Source organism: Amblyomma mixtum, chromosome 3 (assembly GCF_055824585.1).
Source record: "Amblyomma mixtum isolate Tamu chromosome 3, ASM5582458v1, whole genome shotgun sequence".
In the NCBI taxonomy this organism is placed as follows: Eukaryota; Metazoa; Arthropoda; class Arachnida; order Ixodida; family Ixodidae; genus Amblyomma; species Amblyomma mixtum.
This window is the reverse complement of record NC_143014.1, coordinates 251,732,519-251,758,952: the sequence shown is the minus strand read 5'-3', so window position 1 is coordinate 251,758,952 and position 26,434 is coordinate 251,732,519. Positions and strand designations below refer to the sequence as shown.

The following is a 26,434-nucleotide window of genomic DNA, read 5'->3' as shown; positions in this document are numbered from 1 at the left end:
TGAATCACTTTCTAGAAGATTTGATCCCTGTTTCAGCTTTCGTAAGTCGCAGAACTGACGTATTGAGCCCGTTAGCATAAGTTTTCGTGCTTACAATCACTGACATCAATTAGCGGTGGACACGCCATAGCAAATGGTAGTGACCTACAGCAATTGTGTGCACTCTTATGACTTCGGTTGTGAACGTTTGGGCCGCAGCGAGTACTGTTTCATCAAGACACGCGTGCCCATCCAGTTGACCGGCACACGTTCTAGAGTTTCCGGATGACGAGGCTATTCTCGTTCAGTGATTATTATTTTTGGTCGACTCACCTCGTTAGTCGTTTTTTGCCATAAGAGGCGGACGGTCGGCGATGGTCCTGGCGGTATCAAGAGTGTCAAATCGTGGTGGTATCACCAGGTAGGACGTAGGGAGGCGGGAAGGCAGGGGCCCTGCACATAATAAGAGCACTGCAACGAAGAGCTCCATCTTCCTAGCGCGATGGTCGAAATTTCGATTTTGGTTCAGGATCGCAATTAAGAACAACAAGAAATCAAGAAAACAGTCTATGCCGAAATGACCTTCATGCAGAGATGGCATTGCTATTGGCACAGTCTTGCTACAGAAGAGAACAGCAAGACACCGGTTGTTTTGCTCAAGCGCCGAACACATCCCCGTTTTCCCTGTTACGCGCCTATTATATAATTCTCTTTGGTCTCACTGTTTCCACAGTAATAGCCACAATGGCGCGCCGTTCACTCCTGGTGGCAGGCCCACCCTCAGTATTGCTAGACTCACGGTGCTAAATGTTTGGAATAGGTGTATTTTTTCTAAGTATGTCAGCCTGGCACAAACGTGATAACACGTAGTACCAGCTTGATTGTGAGCTGCTGGTATGTGTATCCCTTTCATCTGAACACACGCAGTTTCATATCAGGATAAATATATTTCAAGCATATGAGGTTACGAATTGATACACGGCATGAAGGTACAGCACTTAACTACCCTCCGATTTCCTCTCAGCAGGTATAGTGACAATCGTTGCGTCGGGGACAAAGTACAACACATTCATCGACGTCCCAAGCTACTCCCACCTGTAGCTCCGAAGAGGCGAAAGAGACTACCTTCCTATTCCGACCACGTGCTTATTATTATTCAACCTTGCCTTTTTCTACTCACTCGTTATAGTTTGCTCTATTTCATTCCTCATACGGTGTTTCATACATTTAATCGCAGTGTTTTATTATATTTCTATGGTTCTCCACATACACCTCCTCCAGTGACATTGCACACAACCTTCAAAAAGTAATTTTTGGTTGAGTTAACTTTAGAAAACGTTAGACAGAAAGCATCTACCACCTATTAAGGACGAAACATTTCCAGAACACCTACAGCCTGAGGTGCCAGAATTAAAGCGCCCTAATATGTAAACGTACATCTACGTTTACGGCAGCAGTGACGCTCACTTCCGCGCAAAATATCCCTGCAATGAGAATGCGCGTTGAAATACGTACCGGAGGTAATGAAACTATCCTCCAGGATGTCCTCAATGGTGGGTCTCCTTTTTGTATCGTGCTGGAGGATGCTTCGGATGAGTGCACGGGTTTTGGAGCTCATCGTCGGAGGCATGCTGTATCTGTTCTCCTTTATCCGGGCGTAAGTTTTCTCCACACTCGAGGTCGCGAACGGAGGGTGCCCCACAAGCATCATATGCCTGCAGAGGACAGTACCTCAGGGACCAATGACGGCCGTGCACTTCATATGAAGTTTGTGTCTCTTGAGCGACCCTAGGCGCGCGGTTATAGTTGCTTTTAAATGGGGCGGTTGCTCTGCTTGTCGCCTGCGCAGAAAAGCTCTTTCGAGACCACTGTTAGTCACCCTACCATCCGGTCTTGCTGTTCCTGCTTCACATTTTCATTGCACCACTCTTGGTGAGATACTGGAGCATTGCTCCGGCGCGAGGTCGCTAGCAGGAAATAATGCCTAAGACGGCACGAATCCGAGTGCAAATCGAATATTTGCTAGAGTCGCAGCTCGAGCAGAGCTCTGCCACTCACCTTTGCAGGGAGCTGACGCTTTAGAATCGGAAGGGTCTGATATTTTTACTGCTGCGCCCGCCGGCATTTTCCGGGAAAACGCGCGTACACCTGGCGACATGCAGTCTGAGTCGTCCAGATACGCTCCGCGTCTTCTCCATCTTCCTTTGTGGTGTCACACGTGATTCAGTCCTTAGGTTGGCCGTGCGACCCGCGAGAACCCATAGTCGTCTTAGCTCCGCCGCAAACGCATGCAGTCATTGCTTTGACCGCTGGGTACAGCTGGTCTGCTGTCGCATAGAGTTGCAGAGCTATATGTTGTACTGAGGTGTGGAGGTTAGTGCAGTGTTTGTAATGCAGCTTTCCGTCTAATAAACACTTGTGCAATCGTTAACCACGCCTTCCTTCTATAGAGCGCGGGTACGCGGCAAGTTCTGGCGATGCCTTCAGCTTCCTTTGGCTTTAGAATACACGTCATGTGAGCAACGCATATTATCACCGGTGATTATCCTTCAAAGACTGCACTAAACTTCTCTACGCAGTAGTTTTCAGTTCTGAGTCACTACAGTTTAGATATTTGTGACATTTTTACAGTCCAAGAAAGACATACTCTTTAGTTACACTCCTTATCCCAATCACATGTCAAACTCAATAAGGTTTTTGTGTACTTAAACTTTTTTTTAATAGTAAAGTGTTTTTTTTTTACTTATATGAACACGCTAAGATGTTCCGAAAGAATATTCGAGAATTTTTTGGCGGAGGGTGAAGCATGATCCAGAAATTTCCTGTGATACTGCCGGTGACAACCCACAACAGTTATTCAAAATTATTTAATGATAACGCTCCAAAAGTCTCTATGCTCGAACAGTCAAACAGTACATGCAGGGACACCTGAACTGCAAATCATCTTGCGCAAACGGACATCTAAAAGTACTTGTTCAGAAGGCGATCTCATTCCAGATTTTTCGTCTGGCTTTCACCGGTGCTGAGCAGTATTTATAAAGCAGTGGGGAGGCCTCTATGGCGACGTAGAAAACTCACAGTATGCATCCGATCGACCAGACGTCCACTTCGAAGCTGTGCCCCTTCTTCAACAGTACCTCCGTGGCGATGTAGTTGGGCGTTCCGCAAAGAGTCCTCTTGCGCTCGCCCTCATAGTTGACGCGGGTGGCAAGACCAAAGTCTGCCGGCTTCAGCTCCATCTCCTCGTTCAGCAGTAGGTTTCCCAACTTTAGGTCCCTGTGGACGACCCGCTGCTCCCTCAGACATTGGCAGGCGAGTAGAAGGTGATGGATGAAGTACCTTGCCTCGCCCTCTGTAAGCTTGCTCCGTCGCCTGTGCATTTCTGCGAGTGACTGGAAAAAGAATGCCGCAAAACAGTTTATCTAGCCCCGCGCAGCGCTCCACTTTAGGCATTCGGTTCTAAATGACTGCCCATTGCAACACCCGAGCTAAAGAGTTATTTAGTGGTACTGAAGTAAGCAGTCGGATTTTTTCACTAGAGTCAAATATTCGCTGCACTGCATTGCATTGACAACACACGCGAGCATGTGTTCTTTTTGACGCAAGAGCGTTATCGAAATCGTTCCGCAGAATATCCCGCGTCGTCAGTGCCGGTGTTGTGAGCTAGAAATCCCGGGAAATAAAACCTCGGTGCGCCACCTAGGCCGTGTGACATGGTAACATCAACACAATCTACCCGCCAGATTGTGAGCAAGCTGACCATCGTGGCAGGTGGCGGTTAAATTAACGACTATAGGTCGCGAACGGTTGCTCGGGAACAGTAACGTAATTTGCAGAATCCCCACACGTGGCAGCACCTGCCGTTGCAGGGCAGTGGCACACCGCTTAACCACTGCACCACTGCGCCAGGAGGGGCAAGAGGACTCCAAGGGATGTAGAATGTTAAGTCTATAACGAGCAGTTCCATATGTATGGGCATTAACCCATTAACGCTATCGCATCCTATCTTTAAGGCGGAGCCTAAGTGTCGCCTCCAATTTTTCTTATGACCTGTTTACTTGCGCCGCTAAATATAAGATTGGAACCAAACTAGACCAAAGGTCTAAAGACTCTATCCGCGAGAAACAAAGGAAGCTGTTCATACCGGCCTGCAGCACAGCTCAAGGACGGTGTACACGTTGTGTTCATCCTCGAAGTAGCTGTGTAACCCAACAATATGCTTGTGATTGAGGTTCTTGTGGATTCGGATTTCCTGGGAGATCTGTGGACAACGAGCATAAGATATGAATCATAAGTGGAGACAGGCTACACAAATGCAGGGCGACGGCAAGACTTGAAGACAGACATTTTAAAATATATTTGTCTAAGAGCGGACCAAAGGTCCAATAACAGTAGCTCGAGGTAGATATTACCATCCCGTTTTGAGGCAGGAGGACTTGTGTCTGAGCTAGTTGGTGTGACATACTGGAAAACAATAGCCAACAGACGGACGCGTCCGTTCTTTGTGTGTTCCTGCCCGAGAAAGAAGGGTCGAAGTGTTTGAGAGCTGCCGGGCTCAGCAAAGTAATAGCATACATGCGAGATCGCGGTAGTTTTTTCGCGAATTCTGTTAGTTTTTTGCTGGCAAAATGAGTGGCGGGGGAAAAATCGTCAGACACGGAAAGTTGTTTGCCACTTAGTTTAGTACGGAGGTCTAACACTTTCATTCTGTCTTTTAAGGAGGAAAATTTCATGATAATAGGGCGACATTTTGAGGGTGAAAAAGTGGCGAGACAATGAGCACGTTCAATGCTTAGCTGTGTGGAATCGTCGTCAAGTACTTCCGACAACACAGGAAGCGTTTTCTTTTCAGTCTCATTCCATGATTCGCTTTCATCAGGAATGCCATGCAGGATGAGATTTTTCCTTCTCGACTGGTCTTCCAGGCTATCTAGACGAGACTGCAGTACCGCTTGGTGCGATGTCAGACGTCTAGTAGTGTCCTGAATTGAAACCAGCTCAGGCTAGATAGTATTAAGAATGTTAGTTATTGATTCAAGAACTTCAAAGCGATTGAATACATCTAGTATTTTGCTTTCCAGTGACGCTTGATTGTCCGAAGCGTGGCCTTGTGGTGGAGCATCCGCCTCGCATTCTGGAGGTGCTGGGTTCGATCCCCAGTGCCGCCGGGTACCCACCGGTTTTCTTTAATGGGTACAATATTTCCCCTGGCCTGGTGCTCGGCTCTTCTAGGGTGAAATGCTTGGGAAAAGGGTCTTAGACCGAACAGTTGCCTTGACGGGTGAGTGATAAGTTCCCCCGCAAAGCAACCATAAGTCCGCCTCGTGCGGCATAAGCCCAATTTGTGGCCCTTTTTTTCTTCTCCATTTCTTGCCCAAGGTTGGTGGCCGCGTGAAGAAACTCAGAGAGAGAGAGAGAGATAACTTCTATTTTTCAGCTCAAGTCCGAGCCTTCTTATCGGCCCGTTTGGTGGGCGTTATTTATCGGCGGTGGCGGAGTGGGGCCACGTGCCCCTTGTATGTGTGGGATGTGGGCGGCGAGGAGCGGCCAGAGGGTGGGCTGCAGAGAGGTTGGTGGAGCAGTCCATCGGGCCCACGTGAGGTGAAAGGAGGGAGGCAAGGTGTGCGAGGAAGGTATGGTGGGAGAGTTAGTGGCGCGGGGTCATAACCAATATGTATGAATGCTTGAGGGATGCTCTCCGCACACGAGACAGGCGGGTTTACCCGGTTTATGAAGGATATAGTGGGAATACAGTTCGCAGGGAAGGGAGTTAGTCTGTGCCTGTCGAATTAGAGTCGCGTCAGCACGGCAAGGAAATGGGAGGGTGACGGAAGGGTTCGTCGCATGTGCCGCAAATTGCGGAGGTGTTCGCGGCGGTCCTGTCTGTGTGTAGCGCGGTCTGCCTTGGGATTATAATGGGCTGGCCAGGCAGTCGGAGGGCCCGGTGGTATTTTTTCACGGGCCAGAGCATGAGCAAGCTCACTCTCCGGTATACCTTGATGACCAGGAATCCATTCAAGGCGGACATGGAGCGTAGGGTGGGCTGTTAGGTATTGCAGCAAAGTGTCTAGGATATGGGGAGGGAGTTTTTGAGATTCGAATGAGCGTATGGCAGCCTGAGAGTCTGCACGTATGGTGATGGTGGAGGAAAGGTGGTCGTGAAGCGTAATCGCCTCTGCTATGGCAAGAGTTTCTGCGTCAGTTGAGGAGGGCACTCCTGTGTGGAGATGTGTGGAGGTGCTTCGAGGGCCGACTACTGCAGTAACTACTTGGTGCTCGAGGATATGGGCATCGGTATAGTAAGTGTCGTGGCCCAGTACGGGTAAATGGTTCGCCAGTGCTTCACGCCGCCCGGGATTTATCGTTGCAGACATGTGGCGTGGAATGGGTTTTACAGTAAGACGCGGGAGGCTTATCCACGGGGGAGCAGATGGTTGAAGCGGGGGTAGTTGGGAAATGGTGTGTCCGAAAAGGCTGAGGAGGTCTCTGCCTTGCTCGGAGGAAGCGAGACGGTGTATCTGGGCTCGGTGGTTTGCTGCTGCGCGTTCTTCGAGGGAGTTGAAAATGGCGCCGTCTGCGATCAGAGCATTTGCGGCGTAGATGGGAACTCCCATGGCTAATCGAATGAAGCGACGCAGAGAGGCTTCCAGTTCGCTTACTTCAGATGATGTGAGGCGTTGATAGGGGTAGGCGTACATGACCCTCGAATAAACGAGTGCTTCTATAACTCGACGGAGTTCGTGTTCTCTGAGTCCATGCTTTTGACGCGATATACGGGACAGCATGTGGCGAATTTGGTTCAGTTGTTGCAGGAGTTGGGTAAGCCACACGTTGCACTTGCCATCTTGTTGAAAAGTGAAACCAGGGATCTTGATATGACTCCGTCGGGGATGAGGGGTTTGCGCGAGAAAGAGTTGAATGAGTTCGCGGTAGGAAGAAGCGGTTTTTTGAGGAGCGTTAGAAACCACGATGTATTCCGAATTTCGGTGTATGCTCCTTGCTGCAAAGTGGATTCTAGTTCCCCGGCATTTCCTGTGGTAGACCAGACAGAGATATCATCCGCATATATAGCTTGGCGTAGGCCAGGAATTTCAGCGAGTTTTCGGGGCAGTTCTTTCATTGCCAAGTTGAAAAGCATAGGTGAAAAAATGGATCGCTGTGGTGTACCTGCGGTGAGGGGAAAGGGGGCGGAAGGTGTGCCGTCGGGGCCAATGATTCGGAGGGTCCTGTCTGGAAGAAAGTCTTTGATGTAGTTTAACATGCAGACCCCAGGGCGAGTGTCTGCCAGGTTGGTGAGAATTGCGGAGTGGGCGACATTATCAAAAGCCTTTTTGATATCCACGCCGGTCAAAACTCGAAGCTGTGCGCTGCTTGGGAAGGCGTACAAATCCTCATAGATTTGCCGTCCAATGTCTTGTGTGCATACGTGGGCGCGGAATGCGACCATAGTGGGAGCAAGACAGCGATTCGTAAGCAGGTGCCATTCTAGGCGGGTAAGGGCCATCTTCTCCATCAGCTTCCCTAGGCAAGAAGTCATGGATGTAGGTCGGAGCTTAGTGATGAGCGCAGAGGATTTTCCTGGTTTCGGAATCATAATTACGTGTGCCTCTTTCCATGCAGCGGGAATTTTCCCGGAGCGCCAAATAGTATGAATGATCTGAATAAGTTCGTCTAATTTTGAATCGGGGAGGTTACGGAGTATACCATAGGTAATTTTATCTGGGCCGGGTGCTGTGTTTCGCTTACGGGAGCGTAGAGCAGCCTGAAGTTCAGCGAATGTGAAGTCGGAATTCATTCCTTGCTCGTCTGCTTCTTCTTCGGTGTAAGGGTATGACGGGGAGCTGGCAGGAGAACTAGAGGATGGGTAAAATTGATTTCGGATTTGCTCAGCCAGCTCTTCTTGTGGGACGGAGAGGGCCAACTGTAGCTTTTGAAGTGTGTTACGAGGTTTACCCTGTCCAAGTAGGGTGCGCATAATGTGCCAGACTTTTGGAGAGTGGAGTCTCTCGACCATGTTATCGCAGAGCTGAAACCAGTTGTTCGTGGCTAGTTGGTCAGCGTATTCTTGGGCTGCTTGCGTTAATTCAGCAACTTTTCTTTTCAGTGCGTGGCTAGATCTACAGTTGCGCCAAGCTTATATGGCCCGGCGACGTTGTTTCCATAGCACAAGTAGGTGTGTGTCAATGTATGGATAGTCGGGAGATCGGTGGATATGTTTGGTGTGTTGGGAGACGGTCTCCATAATGGCGCTACACCATTTTCGGGGTCCTTGAGTGAGACTGATAAGGAGTCGAGGGCCGGCCGAGCCTTTGGCCAGTCTACGAGCACAGTGGGCGGTAGATGTGTTCCGGGTGATGTGAAGGGTCGCTGGGACGTGAGCGTTATCTGAAGAATGCAGTGATCACTCCCCATCGTGTCACCCGTATTACTCCAAGAAGCGCGGAGATCGCTGCGAATCCATGCAATGTCGGGGTTTGTGTCGGATTGTGCTCCACATCCTAGACGTGTAGGCATGAACGTGTCATTCAGGAGGGTGAGGTGATGAATACTAGCGAAGCGGTCGAGTTTTCGTCCGGAGGCTGAAGTACGGTCGTATCCCCATGCAGAGTGTGGGCAGTTGAAGTCACCAAGAAGGACGAAAGTAGTAGGGACATTAGAGGCAGGGAGGGCCGTATGCAAAGGTGGTATGCTGGTTTTAGAGTCGGAGGGAGTCGAGCAGCAGTTTAAAATCGTGATACGGTGACCCTGATAGGTGGAGTGTGTCAGGACATGCTCTTTCGTCCTGGAGTTGAGGTGGGATGTATCTTCCTGAAAGGTGGGCATCGTGCGCCGTATGTATGTAACCGTCAAAATCGGCGGAGGAGGGGGCGTTTGATGTCCTTTTCTCTTCACGACTATACTTGGCTGAGTAAAATGGTCGTAACCTGGAAGAGAAAAGACACCGTGCGTTTCTTGCAGTGCGGTGACGTCTGGGTTAACGCCAGTAATCCGCATGTGTTGCAAGAGGGCATTTTTCTTGCGACGAAAACCGCGGCAGTTCCACTGCCAAATAATTAGAGGGTTTTGGGGTGGGGATGTGTGTCGCATGATATCCCTCATCATGCCGATCTTCCTCCTTTGTGTCGAGGTTAGGCACTAGAGGGGCGCTTGCGCGCTTTCGAGGGGGAGCATTGGAGTCTGCGTCGGGAGAGGGTGGGGCAGAGGACGCGAGGGAGAGGAGATGGTGCTCTAGTTGCTCGACGCGAGCCGTCAGTTGTTGTTAGGACGGGAGTTGTTGGTAGGACGTGAGCAAGGGATTGCTGTATGAGAGCAATAGCATTGTCGGTAGGGAGGGGTGAAAGTAGAGTATTTGTGGAGGGACGAGAGTAAAACCGGTTTTGGAAGGACGGGGGAGGGGTGCGATGGATGTGGGAGATGGACCGCTCACCTGGTGACTTGGTGGAGTATGTGACTGCATCACGGAAGCTTGCGGTTTAGTAGAGGAGGTGGAGGTGCTGGTTGCCGCACCAGAAATGGTGGACGGTGGCCGCTTTTCAGAGGGCTTGGTTCGAGGTTGACTTCTTTGCGCGGTCTCGTGCCCCGGGCTGTTGCTGCTGCTGCAGGAGAGCTAAAGGGCCTCGTAGCGGTTCGAGGTAGGCAGGGGCGGCCAGACGGTCGCGTCGGCTTTAGGGGGTGGAGGGGCGGCGCGGGCGCGATGGCGTCGTCGGGCGCGGTGCCACTTTAGGACTGCAGCGTCGGCGTCTTTCCTTGCGGGGCACTCAGGATGAGACGGTGTGTGGTCGCCCTTGCAGTTCCAGCAGTGTGGTTCACATTCATGTGGGGTAGGTGTTGGGTCTTGGTTAGGAGGAAACGGTTGGCTGCAAATCGAGCATCGAACAAGGCTAGGCTTGTTAGGACAGACGTCGGCACGGTGTCCCATGGCGTGACAATGCGTGCATTGTTTTGCTGTGGGGCTTTTGCGGGTAGACGCGGTTCACTCCGCTGTAGAAGACAGCATAGCGTGGTAGACGGGGCCCTTCGACGGTGAGCAGAAGTGTGTTGGTACGTCCGAGACGGCGGGCGCTTAGGAGTCGGGTGCCGTCAACACGAAGGTTAGCGGCAAAGTCGTCTTCGGTAAAGTCCATGGTGATGCCGTGTATAACACCACGGGCGTTAAGGGGGTCGTTAGCTACGTACGAGGTGACTTCGTACGGGGTGTTGTTCAGGGAAACTTGCTTGAGTTGGCGCAGCTTGTCAGCAGCGGCTGGGCTGTAGGTATCGATGGCCAGGATGTTTTTCGAGGTGCGGAGTTTGATGTAGGTATTGTCACGTTGAGTATTGGTAAGACGGGCGGAATCCATGACGGACCGACAGAGCACAGGGAATAAAGTGTTGCCGAGGTTGAGGTGGTTCGCAAATTTCATGACGATCGTGGCTGCGGTGGCTTGCCGGGGCGCCGCAGGAGCACAGTGCTTGTGATTCAGCGCCTGGGCTGCTGACTGGCTAGGCGAGCTCCCCGCCGTTCCGGCTGCGAGCATGCTGGCGAGCGCGGGGGGCGTTGCCCCGGCGGTGTAGATGTAGGCTTGGCTTAGCGTGCCCGGCGTGGGCGGCCAGCCAGATGCTGATGTGCCAGAAAACGGCGCAGAACGCTTGGGATTTTGATTACCAGGCGTACAGGCGATGAAGTAGCACTCCTATAGACCGGTTGGTGGCGATCCGAGGTCAGGAACCTGGACGTAGACGTGACATTATTGCTGGAGCTCGGTGTGCCAAGAAACTCAGAATTCATCCACTTTCATAACATGCTTTCTATCCACCGGTTTACAAGTTCGTAAAAAATGAGCAGAAACAAAACTCATTCACTTCCATTACATACTTCCTATCCTCTCCGGTACAAGTTTACAAAAAATCGAGCCGAAACAAAGGTCATTCACTTTATCATAACATACTTTCTATCCTCCCCTTTACAAGTTTATAAAAAATCGAGCAGGAACAAAGCGCGTTGTCACATTCAGCCTTGGCATAACAGTTACTGCTTTCGAACTGGCGTGAATGAGTGACACCAGGTACGACTGGTGTGCCAAGTAATCGACAAATGACTTCTACTCAATCCTGAATTGCATGTGTCAGAGTTGGTCGCACACTCCTGATGTGCGCACAAACAGGTGGCGTGACGAAAATGGACTGCCCTTGCTTTGGGAAATGGTCCGACTGCTTGTTACCGAGGCTTAAAACAGTTATGTACCTTCACGCAGAAACTGAAGCAGCCTGCAGCTCATGGCTATCAGCAGAGCACAAAACTCAAAGATCTAAAACTAAAAGGACAGAAACAATATGATTACTGTTACCTAAAAGTTTCTGTATCAAATGTGTGACGCGTACAAGTAAAAACATATATATATATGACAAGCTACTAGACCTGGGACAGGCCGCTCACTGCTTGGGACAAGCCACACAGACCTGGGACTTGCCAGTGAATTAATACATATGTACAAATAACACTAGACACTAAAAACCTGAAATTTCAGACTTAAGCATTTCTTAAAGCATTTTGCAATCACAGCACACGGCAAAATAAGTAGACCACTTACTCTTTTTCTGAGACAAGTTCGATACGGCTTCAGAACATCGCCAACTCTAAGGTATTTGGCTATCTGACAGCAGCAAGCATCATTAAAGGCATCTATCTGTGTGTGTGGTGTTGGAGAGCACTCGACTTCTCTCCTAACAACATTTGTTTGGAGAGACGATAATGATCCAGGACTTTTCAGGACACAAGTGTCCTGTTCCAACCACCAGTCTATCTTGATCCACCTGCAATTTTCCTTGCCATAAGCATGGCCACAAACTAAAAGGTCACAGCACCAGTTACACAGAAAAATAAGTCAACCATTGACTCTTTTTCTGAGACAATCTCAATACAGCCTCAGAACACTGCTAACTCTAAGGTACTTCGCTATCTGATAGCAACAAGCATCATTCAAGGCGCCTATCTGTGTGTGTGGTGCTGGAGAGCTCTCGACTTCTCTCCTAACAACATTTGTCACAACAAGGTAGTTGCAGCACAAGTTCTATTCTGCAGACACCAGTTTACATGGGTCTGCTTGGGTGCCTTCAGTGGCCTCAGTTGCAAATGGGAGGGAGACTTTGAATAGAATCATTTACTAAGCCTCCGCAGAATCCCTCGTAAAGTACGACCCCAAAACAAACTGCACAGCCCAGGTCAACATCTGCATGTTCCACCGAAGTGCTTCACAAATACAGACGGATCCACTACCATGTGGCGGGTCTGCGCAGATCGTAATGTCCAAGATAACATGGTTCTCTTCTGTTGCAGTAGCTAGTGGCTCTAGGGCAAATGAACTTATGACAGCATAAAAGATACATTCAAGAAAGTGCAGAAACCAAACTATACCTTAAGTAAGGCAGCCCGGGACACACTCACTCTGGTTGTTGACCAATGTCGATAAGAAGGAAACACACTAACTGTACAAAGCACAGGGAGCAAATATTTACTGACTGAGTGAAAGCTCAACAGTGGGAGGATGATATTAGGGCACAGTTCCATGCCATCTTGCTCAAATCAGTGTCACTTGAGATGCATCCACACCGCACTCCTCAGCTACCTTCTCCACGATATCACACGAAGGTGCTTCCGGTGATGTGGAGAAGTTCAGCAAAGTGGCCTCGCATTTCACAATGATCACCAATTTTTCCCTTGTCACTGGTGAGACCACTTCGACAAAACATGAGGCGCTGTTGCATGACTCATACCATAGGTCAATGCAGCTAACCTTCTCTGCCTTCTGCAATATCTGCAGCGTCTCCTTCGTGTGTTGAACCTCATTATAGGAATGAACATGGCTGCAGCAGATTTCGCTGACCTTTGTGACATTTTCAAGGGACTTTCTGGACGTGTGCTTCCAGTGCTACCTTGCGGCAACACAACACAGTCCTTGTCTGAATCACACTCAATGGCAACAACTTTGTGCTTGCGAGTTTTTTTCCTTTTTCTTGGATAATGGGTGACAGACCCACTGCACTGCTGGGCATTGTCATGAGATTGCTGCAACCACTTTGTCAATCGGGAAAGCAACTCCTCCGAAAAAATGCTTGCGCTGAACAGGCCCTTGCATAAATCCATGTGAGTTCAGCACCTGATTTTCTTAATTTCTTCCAAAACCCGTCCAAATCTCTGTGTTCTGCTTTTTAGCTTTAGCCGTCTTGAGAATTCCGGACCACAGCAAAACAATTGAATGTGGAACATAGAATACATATACATATATGAAAAAGACTGACTGTCTTTGCTTTATAACTTTATAAATATGTAGACTGATTTATACCAAGTTGCAGGCATTTTAAAAACTATTATTTCTGTAGCACAGAGCCAAATTACCTGCGCTTCCAGTGAAGCTGCTGGAAGAACAGAAAATTACTGTTTTCGTGAACAGCCTTCTGTTAAGGATGTTTAAGACATTCTTTCTATAACAACCGAAATTTTGTGTAAAAAGAACTTTAGTGTTACACACATTTCTTACAATCAGGAGCAGAATCGCAGACAGCGCCCATGCGAGTGGTGCCATGTCAAGGTTGAAACTAGGTTCACTGCTCCGTTCTCTGCTCCAGAAGTGCATAACATACTTCCTATCCTCTCCGGTACAAGTTTACAAAAAATCGTGCAGAAACAAAGCTCATTCACTTTCATAACATACATTCTATCCTTCCCTTTAAAAGTTTGTAAAAGCTCCAGCCGAAACAAAGGTCATTCACTTTATCATAACATACTTTCTATCCTCCCCTTTACAAGTTTATAAAAAATCGAGCAGGAACAAAGCGCATTGTCACATTCAGCTTTGGCATAACAGTTACTGCTTTCGAACTGGCGTGAATGAGTGACACAGCATCCACACAAGACAGCATTGGTTGAAGACACGAAACAATGATGTCTGTGCACGTTAAAGGACCCCAGGACTTTTGTACCGCCCGATCAGCAGTCAGAGTCCCAGGTTGCCAGACGGAATCAACCACTGCGTCCAGAAGTGGCGGAGCATACAGAATAGGTGAAGCAGGCAAAAAACATGTTTTAGGTCGCAGTCTGTTGACGTACACGCGCCGAGCTGGGAGCTTATATCGTTGAGCCATTCCGTCTTGTGCATCGTCCATGGCCGGCCTAGGAAAATTAGCAGCAGGACCTGTAGAAACATCAGTGGTGAGCGTGGGATCGCAGTGGCGGTGTCGTGCCCCCCCCCCCCCCTTTTTTGTTTTCATCGGAATAAATGCTTTTTTTTATTGTACAAAATAAAGCTGACCAACACAGACACTGCCATGTGGTAGTATGAAGCGTGACTGCACTTTTAAAGGCACACAGAAAGCAAATAGAAATATACATAGAGTATCATGTTCTTATCACAAAAAGACCACTGAACATAGCCAGAGAATCAATCTCTATTGATAACTGGATAGAGTTGTCCTTTAATAAACAACACTATGTCAAAAAGCTTCAAGAAGAATTGTCCTTTATATAAAACCAGGCAACGAAATAGGCATGAAACAATGGTATATACACAATGCCTTTTTTTTTAAGTTTGATATACAACTTTGCAACTCGTAGGAAGCTCCAGCACGTTTAGGAAGGCCGTTTTGTTCTGATCGTACGGACATGTAGGAGATCTGCTCCCACCCCTTGCCGCCGCCGTTCTTAGAAAAAGGGGTAGCCCTTGTTTTCCACTTGCGCCGTCCGGCCGGCGTAGTCGTGGTGTCTACCGCCCTCTGTGCAAAGGGAGGGTCAGCGAGCCGTCCTTCCGCCACTGAAGGAGACACAGGGTTACTGTGGCCGCCGCCGCCGTGTGTATGTGGGCGGGTGATTTTGGAGGACGTAAACGTCTCTTTGTGGACACATATGCTGTCTGCTCACGGGTGAAACCGCATAAATATACACTAAGTTCACAGGTCTCCCTTCATTCCACTGGGAAGTGTTCGAAGTCAAATTCCACTCACATCCGCACAGACGCTCTATTGCTCACAGATAACATTCACATGTTTGAGTGATGTGTTAGAACGTAAGCACAATAACAAAGTACAAATTACGGGGAGCCCTGATAAGCTCTTTGTGCGAAAACTCAGCGGTGGAAGGAGGATATGAGGGTACAGTCACATACCGTCTTTCTCGAACACTGCTACCACTTGAGGGTCTTCCTCAAAGCTCTCTTTGAGATCCTCTTGGAGCAGTGTTCACTGAAGCTAACAATACGAGCACGGCTTACATGTGGCCAAAATACAAGTGTTCTCGTGTCGCACACTCTGTCCCGTGTCGCTACGGGCTATTACAAATGCATGAGTCCCATATGCTCGCAGTGACGCGTAGAAGAGGTCAGGAGAGTTAAAATTTCTTGGCAATGCAGCAGCTGCGAAGCAAGCTCAGGTTTTACTCTCGCTTCGCTCCAGCTTATGTGTGGACGATGACGGAATAAAGGGACGTTGCACGCCCTGGTTATCACGTCTCCGAAAAGTCCATAAATATATTAAGGTTTAAATTTTGGCAAAAATTTTATAAAAAGTAGTACAAGGTGTCTTTGTAGAAGTGGTACACTGAGACATGCAGCACTGAACGGAGAAAGATATACATGGTGTATAACGCACCAATAAATACAAATGTCAAAAGATAGGCTTTTTAGGTAGAAGTGCACATTTTCGGCATAGTATTAATCGCGGTTTACTATATCACAATGCAGCTAAAACGTGCTCACTAGTGGTCTGGTTAACTACTTCTGAATAGTTAACTGTTGAACTATTACCCTTAGTCTCCTTAGTTCTTGAGGAGACTAGCCCACTGTAATATTCATTTAAGTTGTTAGAAATTCGAAAACGCTGTTACCTGCGGTTGTCTGGCCTACCAAATTTTGACTATTTCGACGAGTTACGCGCACTGGAGATGTAGTTTTTCCTGCAAGCTTCGCGAAAGCCCATGGATTTTCATGCCATGTAGCCAAACTTTGTTGGGTCACAACGCCAAGATTAACCGCGTTTTTTAAATTCTAAAAACTGATATGGATGTTATCTACGGTGGGCAACAGGCCCCTAAATAGTTAAAGAGCCTGATAGTAATAGTTAAAGGGTTAGCTGTTTCATATTATTTATCCGTCATGCTAATTAGTACGTTTTAGCTATTATCTTATGTACTACAACGCCTACCATGCTATTCCGAAGAAAGCGGCCTTCTAACTCAAACAGCCTATTTTTAAAAAATGTATAAAATCTTATGTGAGACACCTTGTATACATAAACCAAACATCACGGCCAACTGTTGCAGTTCAAATCTGAGACGGCTCTGGTAAATTAAACAAAATATAGTTTTAAACAACATGGCAAATAAATAAAACTGGGAATTCTAGAGAACAGTACACATGTACCGAGCTTCAAGTCCACACAAAGTAGGGTTTTTCATTCCATGTGTGAATGACAGTATACGTTCAGTTTGGAAGAAATCGTCGGATTTCATTGTTTATAATGCCCTCCAGCGTATGTTTTGATCCTGATACCAAATTTTGTGATATATAGATGCTAAGCATACAAAAAGGAAAAGATGACTGGCGCTGGAAAGCGTTGAAGGCCTTAAACTGGTTGCACCATTTTCAAGATAAAAGTGTTTCGAGAGAAGCGTTCACAATACTTACTGGGCGTCACCTATGTCAAAAGTCGATAAGAAGAAAAAAAAGTGAATATTTAATAAAGATGTTATAAAACGGAGTTCACCGTCTTTTGGTGTAAGCAGCAGACTGAAATGAGCAGCACTGAACACCCGAAGTGTACGCAGCCAAATATCAGGGCAGTTAAGCTTGTCCCTTTGTTTAACTGCTTCGTGATCTTGGAAATATGCCACTACTGGTCTCGGCTACCTTGCCGGCCAAGACGATGAATACGAACAACCAAGTTCAGTGGGGGTTCATCTATGTTTGTTCGCCCCCTTAAATCTTAAAGGTGAACGAATATCTTTTTCTGCCATGCCAACATGTCTTGCATGGAAATGGTCGAGTCAACAAGAAAAACAGCCTGGGGTAAATTTACGTTAACGTCTTTCAAAGGTTCATCCAAAGAACGCGGAATTGAATGAAAATAGCGTAAAGGTTCCACAGATCCACTTAGACCTTTTTCATTTCTAGTTACCCAATAGGGATTTCAGCCTGTCCCTCCAAACACTGCGGCACATACTGGAATTGGCAATTCGTCTCAGCAGTAAGTGTGGAGTGTCACGTGATCCGAGCATAAGGAAACATCCTCTTTAGAATTTGCGGAAGAAGTCGGCCTGCTCATGTTGGCGTGGGTCAGATGGGCGGCCTTCATTCGATAGGCCAGTTTGTTTCCACTGTGCCGACGGAAGAGAGATAGGCCTTAGGTTACCTTTGTGTCGAGGTCTATTACATGCTTTGGAGGCGTTACTACGACGTGTTTTCCCTCAGCAGATATTTTTTACAGAGAGGTGAAGCTCATCTTTCTGGATCAGCCAGAGGTTACAGAGCATTGTTCACGCCATGCACTACCTCCTTCCTTCGAGCACTGAAACATGGACCTGCACCGACGCGTTGACTAGCTGGGTAAAGCTGAAACTGTTCTCGAAAGCGAGTGTGGAGTCGAGGGGGCTAATATTCTTAAATGATGAAGCCTGGCTATTCTACCGGTTTTAGAAAGAAAGCGTTCACATCTTTGCTCTCGAACGCTTATGCATGGTGCCTGGGTTCAGAAGGACAATTTGTACCGTGATAGCGGGTGGGAGGTTCTCCATCGCGTCCAGGATCCTGTGTTTCTTGAAAATGATGCACACTGTTCTTACCACGACTGTCGGTGAGGAGCTAGCAGTGGCGTCTTTTCGGCGCCTTTCTGCGGACACGAAAGAGGTTGGTGTGCGTGCAGCCTGGGTTGGTGTACAGGGCATGGAGGTGACCGCGAGTAATCTACAGAATAATGAGGTGGCGGTATGGAAGCATGGGCGTCCGCCTCCAATTCTGCCTCCCACGAAAGGTCTCTGACCGCTACACCAATTCGCTCAGGCGGGGTGGGTGAGCCTTTCTGCGGACATGAAATAAGTTCGTGTGCGTGCAGCCTGTGTTGGTGTAAAGAGCATGGAGCTGCCCGCGAGTAATCTACAAGATAAATTTCTGCAAATTTCTGCTCTAAATCGTGCACTCGCTTTGTAAGTTTTTCCAAGTCAATTTTTAAGTTTGCGTGAATCTGGAGCACTTTGTTGACAGATTCTTGAAGGACTGCATTGCTAGCTTCAAGGCGTCAGATAGAACCAGCCACAAGGTCCAGCTTTTCCTATACACTGTAGCGCAGCAAAAGACGAGGACACAAGAGACGAGAGACGAACACCACGAGCGTCTCTTGTGTCCTCGTCTTTTGCTGCGCTACAGTGTATTGGAATTATGTACCAACAAGCCCAAAAAGCCACGCTACAGCTTTTCCTCTTGAGCCTTAGTCATGGATCCCGGGTTTTGGTCGACATCGCCTTCCAAAACTAGCAGACACCATAAATAGGATACACAACCGCGGAAACTTTTCAAAACGTGGGGTGGCCACGACACCGCTAAAAGACAGACGTCAACTTCGCGGTAAGAATAGGCGTCATAGTAACCAACGTGTAGAAACATCATTGGTGAGCGTGGCGGTGCCATGGCCCAGAGGGGCGTCGAAAGGCGCGCACTTTTGTACCGCCCGATCAGCAGTCACAATCCCACGTTGCCAGACGGAATCAACCACTGCGTCCAGAAGTGGCGGAGCATCCAGATTAGGTGAAGCAGGAAAAAAACATGTTGATAGGTCGGAGTCTGTTGACGTACACGCGCCGAGCTGGGATTTTGGATTGTAAAACGTTTATTGCCAACCGTCTGAAGGGCATATAGGCCCCCCGCCTAAACGACGGCCAGAAGGTCTTGGCTCCTGGCGGCGTCTTCGGCCAGTTGGACGACTTTTGTTTGAGTCTCCGGATCGGAGCTTAGTAGGAGAGCCTCCCATTGTTCAAGTGACTTTATTTTTTGTCCCTCCAGGGGGGCAAAAGGGCATTTCCAGAGAATATGGTTGAGATCCGCTTTGGCCTTACATTGCTTACACTCGTTTGAATATTGTCCCGGATAATAACGACTACACATAACCGGGTTCGGAAACGTATAAGTTTGGAGACGGCGCCAAGAGGTGGCCTGACTCTTTGTCAATGATTTATCAGCAGCGGGGTACTTTGTTCGATTGAGCCTATAATGTTGTGTGATTTCTCTGTAACCTACAAGACGATCCCTGTCTGCGAAGCCCTCGGTATGGCCACTGGCTCGGAAAGCAAGACCTCGAGCCAGTTCGTGAGCTGCTTCATTTCCAGCCAGGGATCCGTGTGCAGGTGTCCAGACTATGCGAATTTTGCGGTCGTCCCTTGCAGTCCGCAGGATTCCGTTCGTCAGAGGGGAGACCCTCCCCTTGGCAAAGTTCATCACTGCTACCTTTGAGTCACTGACTATCATTGACGCATCCGTGCCCACTATTGCAAGTGCGATGGCGGCTTCTTCTGCAATTTCGGGACTGTCCGTCGTGATCGAAGCGCCGGCTCGGAGATATGTCTCGGCGCTAGCTACCGCTATCACCATTCTCCCCCTCCCGCAATTAGCTGCGTCCACGTAGGCCACGTCTTCTATCGGATAGTTTTTGAAACATTTGCCGAGGGCTTCAGCCCGTTTCTCTCTGCGATCCTTGTGGTGGACGGGATGCATGTTTTTCGGTAGTGGTGGGATCATCAGCCTATCGCGCACGCTCTTAAGCATGTCCACTTTCGGACCTCGCTGACTCTCGTAATTTATTCCTAGTTTCGCGAGGATTTGCCTGCCTGTAACGCTTCCCGACAGCCTTTCGTACTGCGAGACTGTCACGCCTTCCACAATTTCATCCAATGTGTTGTGAAGACCTAGTTCTAAAAGTTTTGCGGGGGGGGGGTCCGAAATGGTAAACCCAGCGCCTGCTTGACACTTCTGCGAATGATCCCTTCCAGCTTGGACTTCTCCGCTGCCTTGAGATTAAGGAAAGGAGCTACGTAAGCAATCTTACTTATTACAAAGGCTTGAACTAATCTGATTAGATTCGTTTCTTTCATGCCATAGCGCCTATTTGCGATTCTGCGGATGAGCCGCATAGTCTGTTGCGCGCATATCTCCAACTTCTTTATTGCTTCTCCATTGAAACGGTTGTTTTGAATGTACAGCCCTAAGACTCTAATCCTGTCCACCGTCGGGATATCGAGTCCCTGAGCCTTAAGAGATATCCGCGGGGGATCCGACCGTGATTTCCTCTTTGGTTGGTAAAAAAGCATTTCCGGTTTTTGCGGGGAGCACCTAAGCCCCCTATCATTTACATACTTTTCAACTTCTCCTATGGCCATTTGGAGAGTCTCCTCTATTTGACCGTCAGTTCCTTTGCCAATCCACATAGTAATGTCATCCGCATACATGCAATGACTGAGACCTTCAATCGCTGCTAGTTTGCTAGGAAGCCCGATCATGGCCACGTTGAAAAGAAGCGGGGACAGTACAGATCCCTGCGGGGTCCCGTTGCTACCTAGCTCTATGTAGTCTGATTTACTTTCCCCGAAGTTAATTTGGGCCACTCTGTCGGAAAGGAAATTTTTAACATAGTTGTAGGTTTTCGGGCCTACTCCCAGGAGGCTGAGATTATCCAGGATCGCCTTGTGCGTGACGTTATCGAAAGCCTTCGCCAGGTCAAGACTCAGAATGACCTTCGCGTCCCGCGTTTGTTAGTCCAGAATTTCATGTTTTAGTTGCAGCATCACGTCCTGCGTTGAGAGATGAGACCTGAATCCCACCATGGAGATAGGATAAAGATGGTGGTCTTCCATGTAGTTGTTGAGACGTGTCTGCACTACATGCTCCATCAATTTCCCTGCACAGGAGGTTAGGGATATAGGCCTTAGATTCTCGATCGACAAAGGTTTCCCCGGTTTAGGAATAAGTACCACCTTAGCCGACTTCCACTGCTTAGGAATCTCACCCGCCTCCCAACATTTCTAAATGTAGGTAGTGAGTGCTGTTATAGAGTTGTCGTCGAGATTTATGAGCAATTTGTTGCTTACCCCATCCGGTCCGGGCGCTGAATTAGTATTTAATCTAGCAAGCTCTGCTCGCACTTCGGATTCAGTAATGGGTTCGTCCAAGCGATCGTTGGGTATCCCACAGTAACCATGCAGAGGTACCTTCTCGGTGTCCCCTATGTACTTAGATCGAATCTCATCGAGCAGCTCTTGCTCTGTACCCTCATGTTTATGCTGGATCTTTTGGAGGTTTTGCCTCTGGGCCGTTTTACATCCGTCAGGGTCTAGGAGGTATCTGAGTAAACTCCATGTGCGAGCCAGACTTATATTCCCGTCCATTTTGTCGCATAGCGATTCCCAGTTTTGCCTAGAAAGTTTGAGCGCATATTCCTCTATCTCTTTGTTGTGCCTTGCTATCCTTCTGCGAAGGTTACGATTCCACTTTTGACTTTTAAGTCGCTTTTCCATACTGGTTTTGGCTTGCCACATATGGAGGAGGCGGGTGTCCATTGTTTCTAGGCCTGAGTCTTCCGCCACAGTCTGGGTCGCTTTACGAGCGTCCAATAGGAGCTGCCTTATCCACTCCTCAATGTCATCAATTTCTGTGGTGTTAGCGCTCTGTTCCCGGATTTTTCGGAAGGCGTCCCACTCAACAAGTGAGTGACCTCGGCCTGGGCGTTTATAGGGCCCAGCAGTAATTACCGTTTCCAAAATAAAGTGATCACTGCCTAAATTTTCTTGAGTGTTAACCCAGTTTGCGCTGCCGACGTTCTTAACGAGGGTGAGGTCCGGAGATGTGTCCGTACTGACGCTATTTCCCGTTCTAGTGGGAGACTGAGGGTCCGTAAGTAGGGTGAAGGCCCCTTGTTGCATATCGAGCCAGAGCTCTCTACCCTTGACACATTCTCTCTGGTACCCCCAAGCAGCGTGATGGGCGTTGAAGTCCCCCATTACCACCACCGCTTGTTTGCTAGCAATGCGTAGAGTTTTTTGAAGAAGCGAGCTGGGAGCTTGTATCGTTGAGCCATTCCGTCTTGTGGATCGTCCATGGCCGGCCCAGGAAAATTAGCAGCAGGACCTGTAGAAACATCATTGATGAGCGCGGGATCACAGTGGCGGTGCCGTGCCCCCCCCCCCTTTTTCATCGGAATAAATGCTTTTTTTATTGTACAAAATAAAGCTGACCAACACAGACACTGCCATGTGGTAGTTTAAGGCATGACTGCACTTTTAAAGGCACGCAGAAAGCAAATAGAAATATACATAGGGTATCATGTTCTTATCACAAAAAGACCACTGAACATAGCCAGAGAGTCAATCTCTATTGATAACTGGATAGATTTGTCCTTTATTAAACAACACAATCTCAAAAAGCTTCAAGAACATGAAAAGAATTGTCCTTTATATAAAACAAGGCAACTAAATAGATGTGAAACAATGGTATATACACAATGACTTTTTTTTAAGTTTGATATACAACTTTGCAACTCGTAGGAAGCACCAGCACGTTTTGGGAGGCCGTTGTGTTCTGATCGTACGGACATGTAGGAGATCTGCTCCCACCCCTTGCCGCCGCCGCTCTTAGAAAAAGGGGTAGCCCTTGTTTTCCACTTGCGCCGTCCGGCCGGCGTAGTCGTGGTGTCTACCGCCCTCTGTGCAAAGGGAGCGTCAGCGAGCCGTCCATCCGCCACTGAAGGAGACACAGGGTTACTGTGGCCGCCGCCGCCGCGTGTATGTGGGCGGGTGATTTTGGAGGACGTAAACGTCTCTTTGTGGACACATATGCTGTCTGCTCACGGGTGAAACCGCATAAATAAACACTAAGTTCGCAGGTCTCCCTTCATTCCACTAGAAAGTGTTCGAAATCAAATTCCACTCACATCCGCATAGACGCTCTATTGCTCACAGATAACATTCATATGTTTGAGTGATGTGTTAAAACGCAAGCCCAATAACAAAGTACAAAGCACGGGGAGCCCAAATAAGTTCTTTGTGCGAAAACTCAGCTGTGGGAGGAGGATATGAGGGTGCAGTCACATACGGTCTTGGTCGAACACTGCTCCCATTTGAGGGTCTTCCTCAAAGCTACGTTGCCCATTACAGGGCAATAAGTTGATAGACACTGCCGCACAAAGGTGTCGTGCAACCCGCGGCCCATTATGTGCAACCTTTTGATGTCGCCGAATAGTCAATCTTGCAAGCAGTCTCTGTCGGAATACAAGCTCAGAACACAGCGTTCAGTTCAAAAGAAGCAAAAAACACCTCTGGAAGAGCTTGTTCGATATTGTGGTGATGTGCGAAAAATAAAGGCAGCGATGGTAGAATGGGGCTACGCGGTTTACGATGCATGCATGTGCACTGCGAAATAATGATAGCGGCGCAGCTTACTGTGAGCCGATAAACGAGTCACGTGTCAATGAAAACAAGTATGAAAATAAGAAACATGGGGTAAAAATGCATCCTTAGAGTAAATCTTTATAACACGTGAAACCACGGTCGGCCCATTCTATCCCACCAGTCTAGTAAAGCAGCGGCCCTGCCCAACTAGCATGACGGAGTGGCCATTTTGTCCTGGATAGTGCGAGTGTACTGAAGGAGCGAGAGCAGCTTCGGCGGGCAGCCACGCTGAAGTGTTTTGAGCCTGTATGTGTGAAATGTGCCGGTGGGTTTGACATGCGTCACCGCGGCCATGCGAGGACACAGAATGGACTTCGAATGGTCCTGAATAAAGTTGACCTGCAAATATGACACACTATTTGAAACGGATGTTGTGCTTTAGGCGATGAAAACCACCTTTGACAGAAATATTTGTCACGCATAAAGTAGCCTTGAAAATTCGCAGGTGGTATAATATAAGACACAATAATAAAAAATACACCTTGCTCTCAGCACGACCGATTTAGCGGAAACGAGCTGTGACGTGCCATGGATTGCCCTTTCGCATCTTCTTATTCAATCTACCTTTGATGCTTGCACTCTCCTGACACATTTTCACGAGAATGGACGCAGAAATAAATCCACGAGAATACAAGTGAAATTTTCGCATGAAAGTTTACACAAAACATCGTGCACGTGAAGAGGCTGATCTTCTATATATTGCGTATTTGGAGTCTTAAGCGCCTTTCACTGCGTCGAAAACCTAAAAAAATACGTACGATCGAAAAGGTAAATGTTACTACGCAAATTTACATGAAAATGCGATTGGACAGAATTCCCGTCGAATTCAGCCTCAGGCTTGCTGGCTCGTTCGCTCGCGCCTTGGATACAGTATGCCAAAGCGGTAACGTGGCTAACCACTCATGCCAATTAAATTCTTAGTCGCGCGGCGACTCACGCTTTTGCCAAACTCATTGTATGCATCAACTATACATTTGCAAACATGTCACCCCGTTCAGTATGTTTTTTTACTTTTTATAATAGCTGCGCGATACGGTAATCTAAGCAGACTACCGTTACGACGCCTAGCTTAAAACAGAGCAATCCTCTCGAAAAAAAAACTTTGAGTTGAATACTTTCGACATTTAAAGAATAAACGTGGCCACGCCTACCTCAGTACCGTCCTCATCCACGTACGTCATACTCCTGCAAAACACGAGTGACAGCATTACGGGCGTAATATTGCATAAATGTGCAAATGTGCAAGAAACTCTGAGTTCTGAATGCGTTGTGAGACTGTTTAGCAGCACTGCATATCTTTAGCCATTTGATGGCTCTTTTTGTCTTGTTTCCAGCACCTAGAGCAAGCATTTTTGCCGTCAGTGTTGAGAACAAACATTGCAATGGGGCACGGAAGAATATGAAGCAGCACATTGACAAAATCATTAGCAAACACAGATGAAGGCGCGTATCTACAGCATAGATAGTGTTTTGGAATAAGGAAACAAACTGATAAATGCAGTACATCCGCGATTAGAGGTCTATTAATACGTTAGCATTACAAAGACCTGCGCAAACGGAAATGGCGAACGCCGCCACGCGTGGCGCGTCAAGTGGTACGCCACCTACGATATAACGAACTTAAGTGTGTTAAGCTCCGATATTACTAACTGTCGTGTTACATCGCATATAACGAACCTGAGTATGCACCCTTGGATATATGAACTTTCATTTGTTGACCTCTGATGCATAGAAATTCTATGTGTTGACGTCGGATATAGGGAAACCAAGTGTACGACCAGGGATACTACGAACTTAATATGCCAACCTCGGATGATAAGGAACGTTAGACTGCTAACGCATTCAACGATCAACCGATGATCACCTAAGAGTTTTTGCCAAATATAATTACACGCATGGAAAGCAGCAGAACTGACCCTGTGCGGACTCCGCAATGCTTAGAACATAATCTGGCCGGAAAGGAAAATTCCGGGTACCATTACCACTTCAAAATACGTTGAGATTGCAGTTTATCAGGATCACGCCAAGGATATCAAGAATTGAATATAGAAGATTATAATGCGTTTAACGCCCTAAAACTGCACATGGAATATCAGAGACACCGCGGTGGAGTACACCGAAATTATTTCGACTACCTGGATTTTTCTCCATTTTACCTTAATGCGTTTTACTGCAAAGAAGTACTACCCTGCAGAACCATAGAAAAAATTGGTGCGTGTCATGGTTATAAAGAACGGTCACGGAAATCTGTGATCAACTCTTCACATGGGTCGACGTCAACGCCGCAGAAAAAAAACAACAGCTTCAAAAATAGCAACTCTGAACCGTTTTCCTTCACCAATAAATTCTTCCAGACGTGCGCTCACCCGTACGCTTTCCACGATAGAAAAAATATCAAAAAACGCGCACTTGTTTCAAACCACCCCACTTTATACTAACTTGAATCGAGCTTATTGCGGCTGAAGTTCTAGATTTATTTGGACTCCTTTATTCCTTGTGACTCCACGTTAAGAATGCCTTGTAATGTTGCATCCTATCCCTTTTTTACTCCTTAACCGAAACCTTAAGATCAGGCAGAGGTGATTACACGTTGTTGTTGAGCAGGACGATACGTGTGTTGTCAATGAAGACCAGTCCAATGCTGCCGTCGCATAGCTGGTAGCCCATGGCATACTTGTCGGTGTAGTCCGCCCATTTGGTGATCCAGAAAATTGGCGCGGAGGCAGGGTCCTCCGCCTCGTCGGGCCGATCGAAGCAGCGCTCGGGGGCCGCGCACTCAAGAGCTGCTGCAAGAGACGCTGCTGCGTCATCACGTGCTCTGCACAGTGACTTTCTCGTTGCTGCCCAGGGCTCAGCATTTCAGCTGCTGGAGGTGGCGCTTGAGCTTCCTTCGGCATTGCAGCTACAAAGTGCGGCGAGTGAAGCACGCAATAAGTGATGGTCAAATGTTTAGGGGAAGTACGGTCGTATCCCCATGCAGGGTGTGGGGAGTTGAAGTCACCA

At 47.9% G+C, this 26,434-nt stretch overlaps 1 protein-coding gene across 1 annotated transcript; it reads right to left on the bottom strand.

The window, feature by feature from the left end:
* Positions 1-3,053: 3,053 nt before the first annotated feature.
* On the bottom strand, positions 3,054-26,098 carry LOC149354341 (serine/threonine-protein kinase PLK1-like). Its single transcript, XM_089575966.1, has 4 exons — positions 26,019-26,098; positions 24,583-24,616; positions 4,124-4,240; positions 3,054-3,371 (listed from the first exon to the last, which is right to left on the bottom strand). Exons 1-4 carry the CDS (start codon positions 26,096-26,098, stop codon positions 3,054-3,056), a joined length of 549 nt encoding a protein of 182 aa, XP_089432092.1.
* Positions 26,099-26,434: the final 336 nt, after the last annotated feature.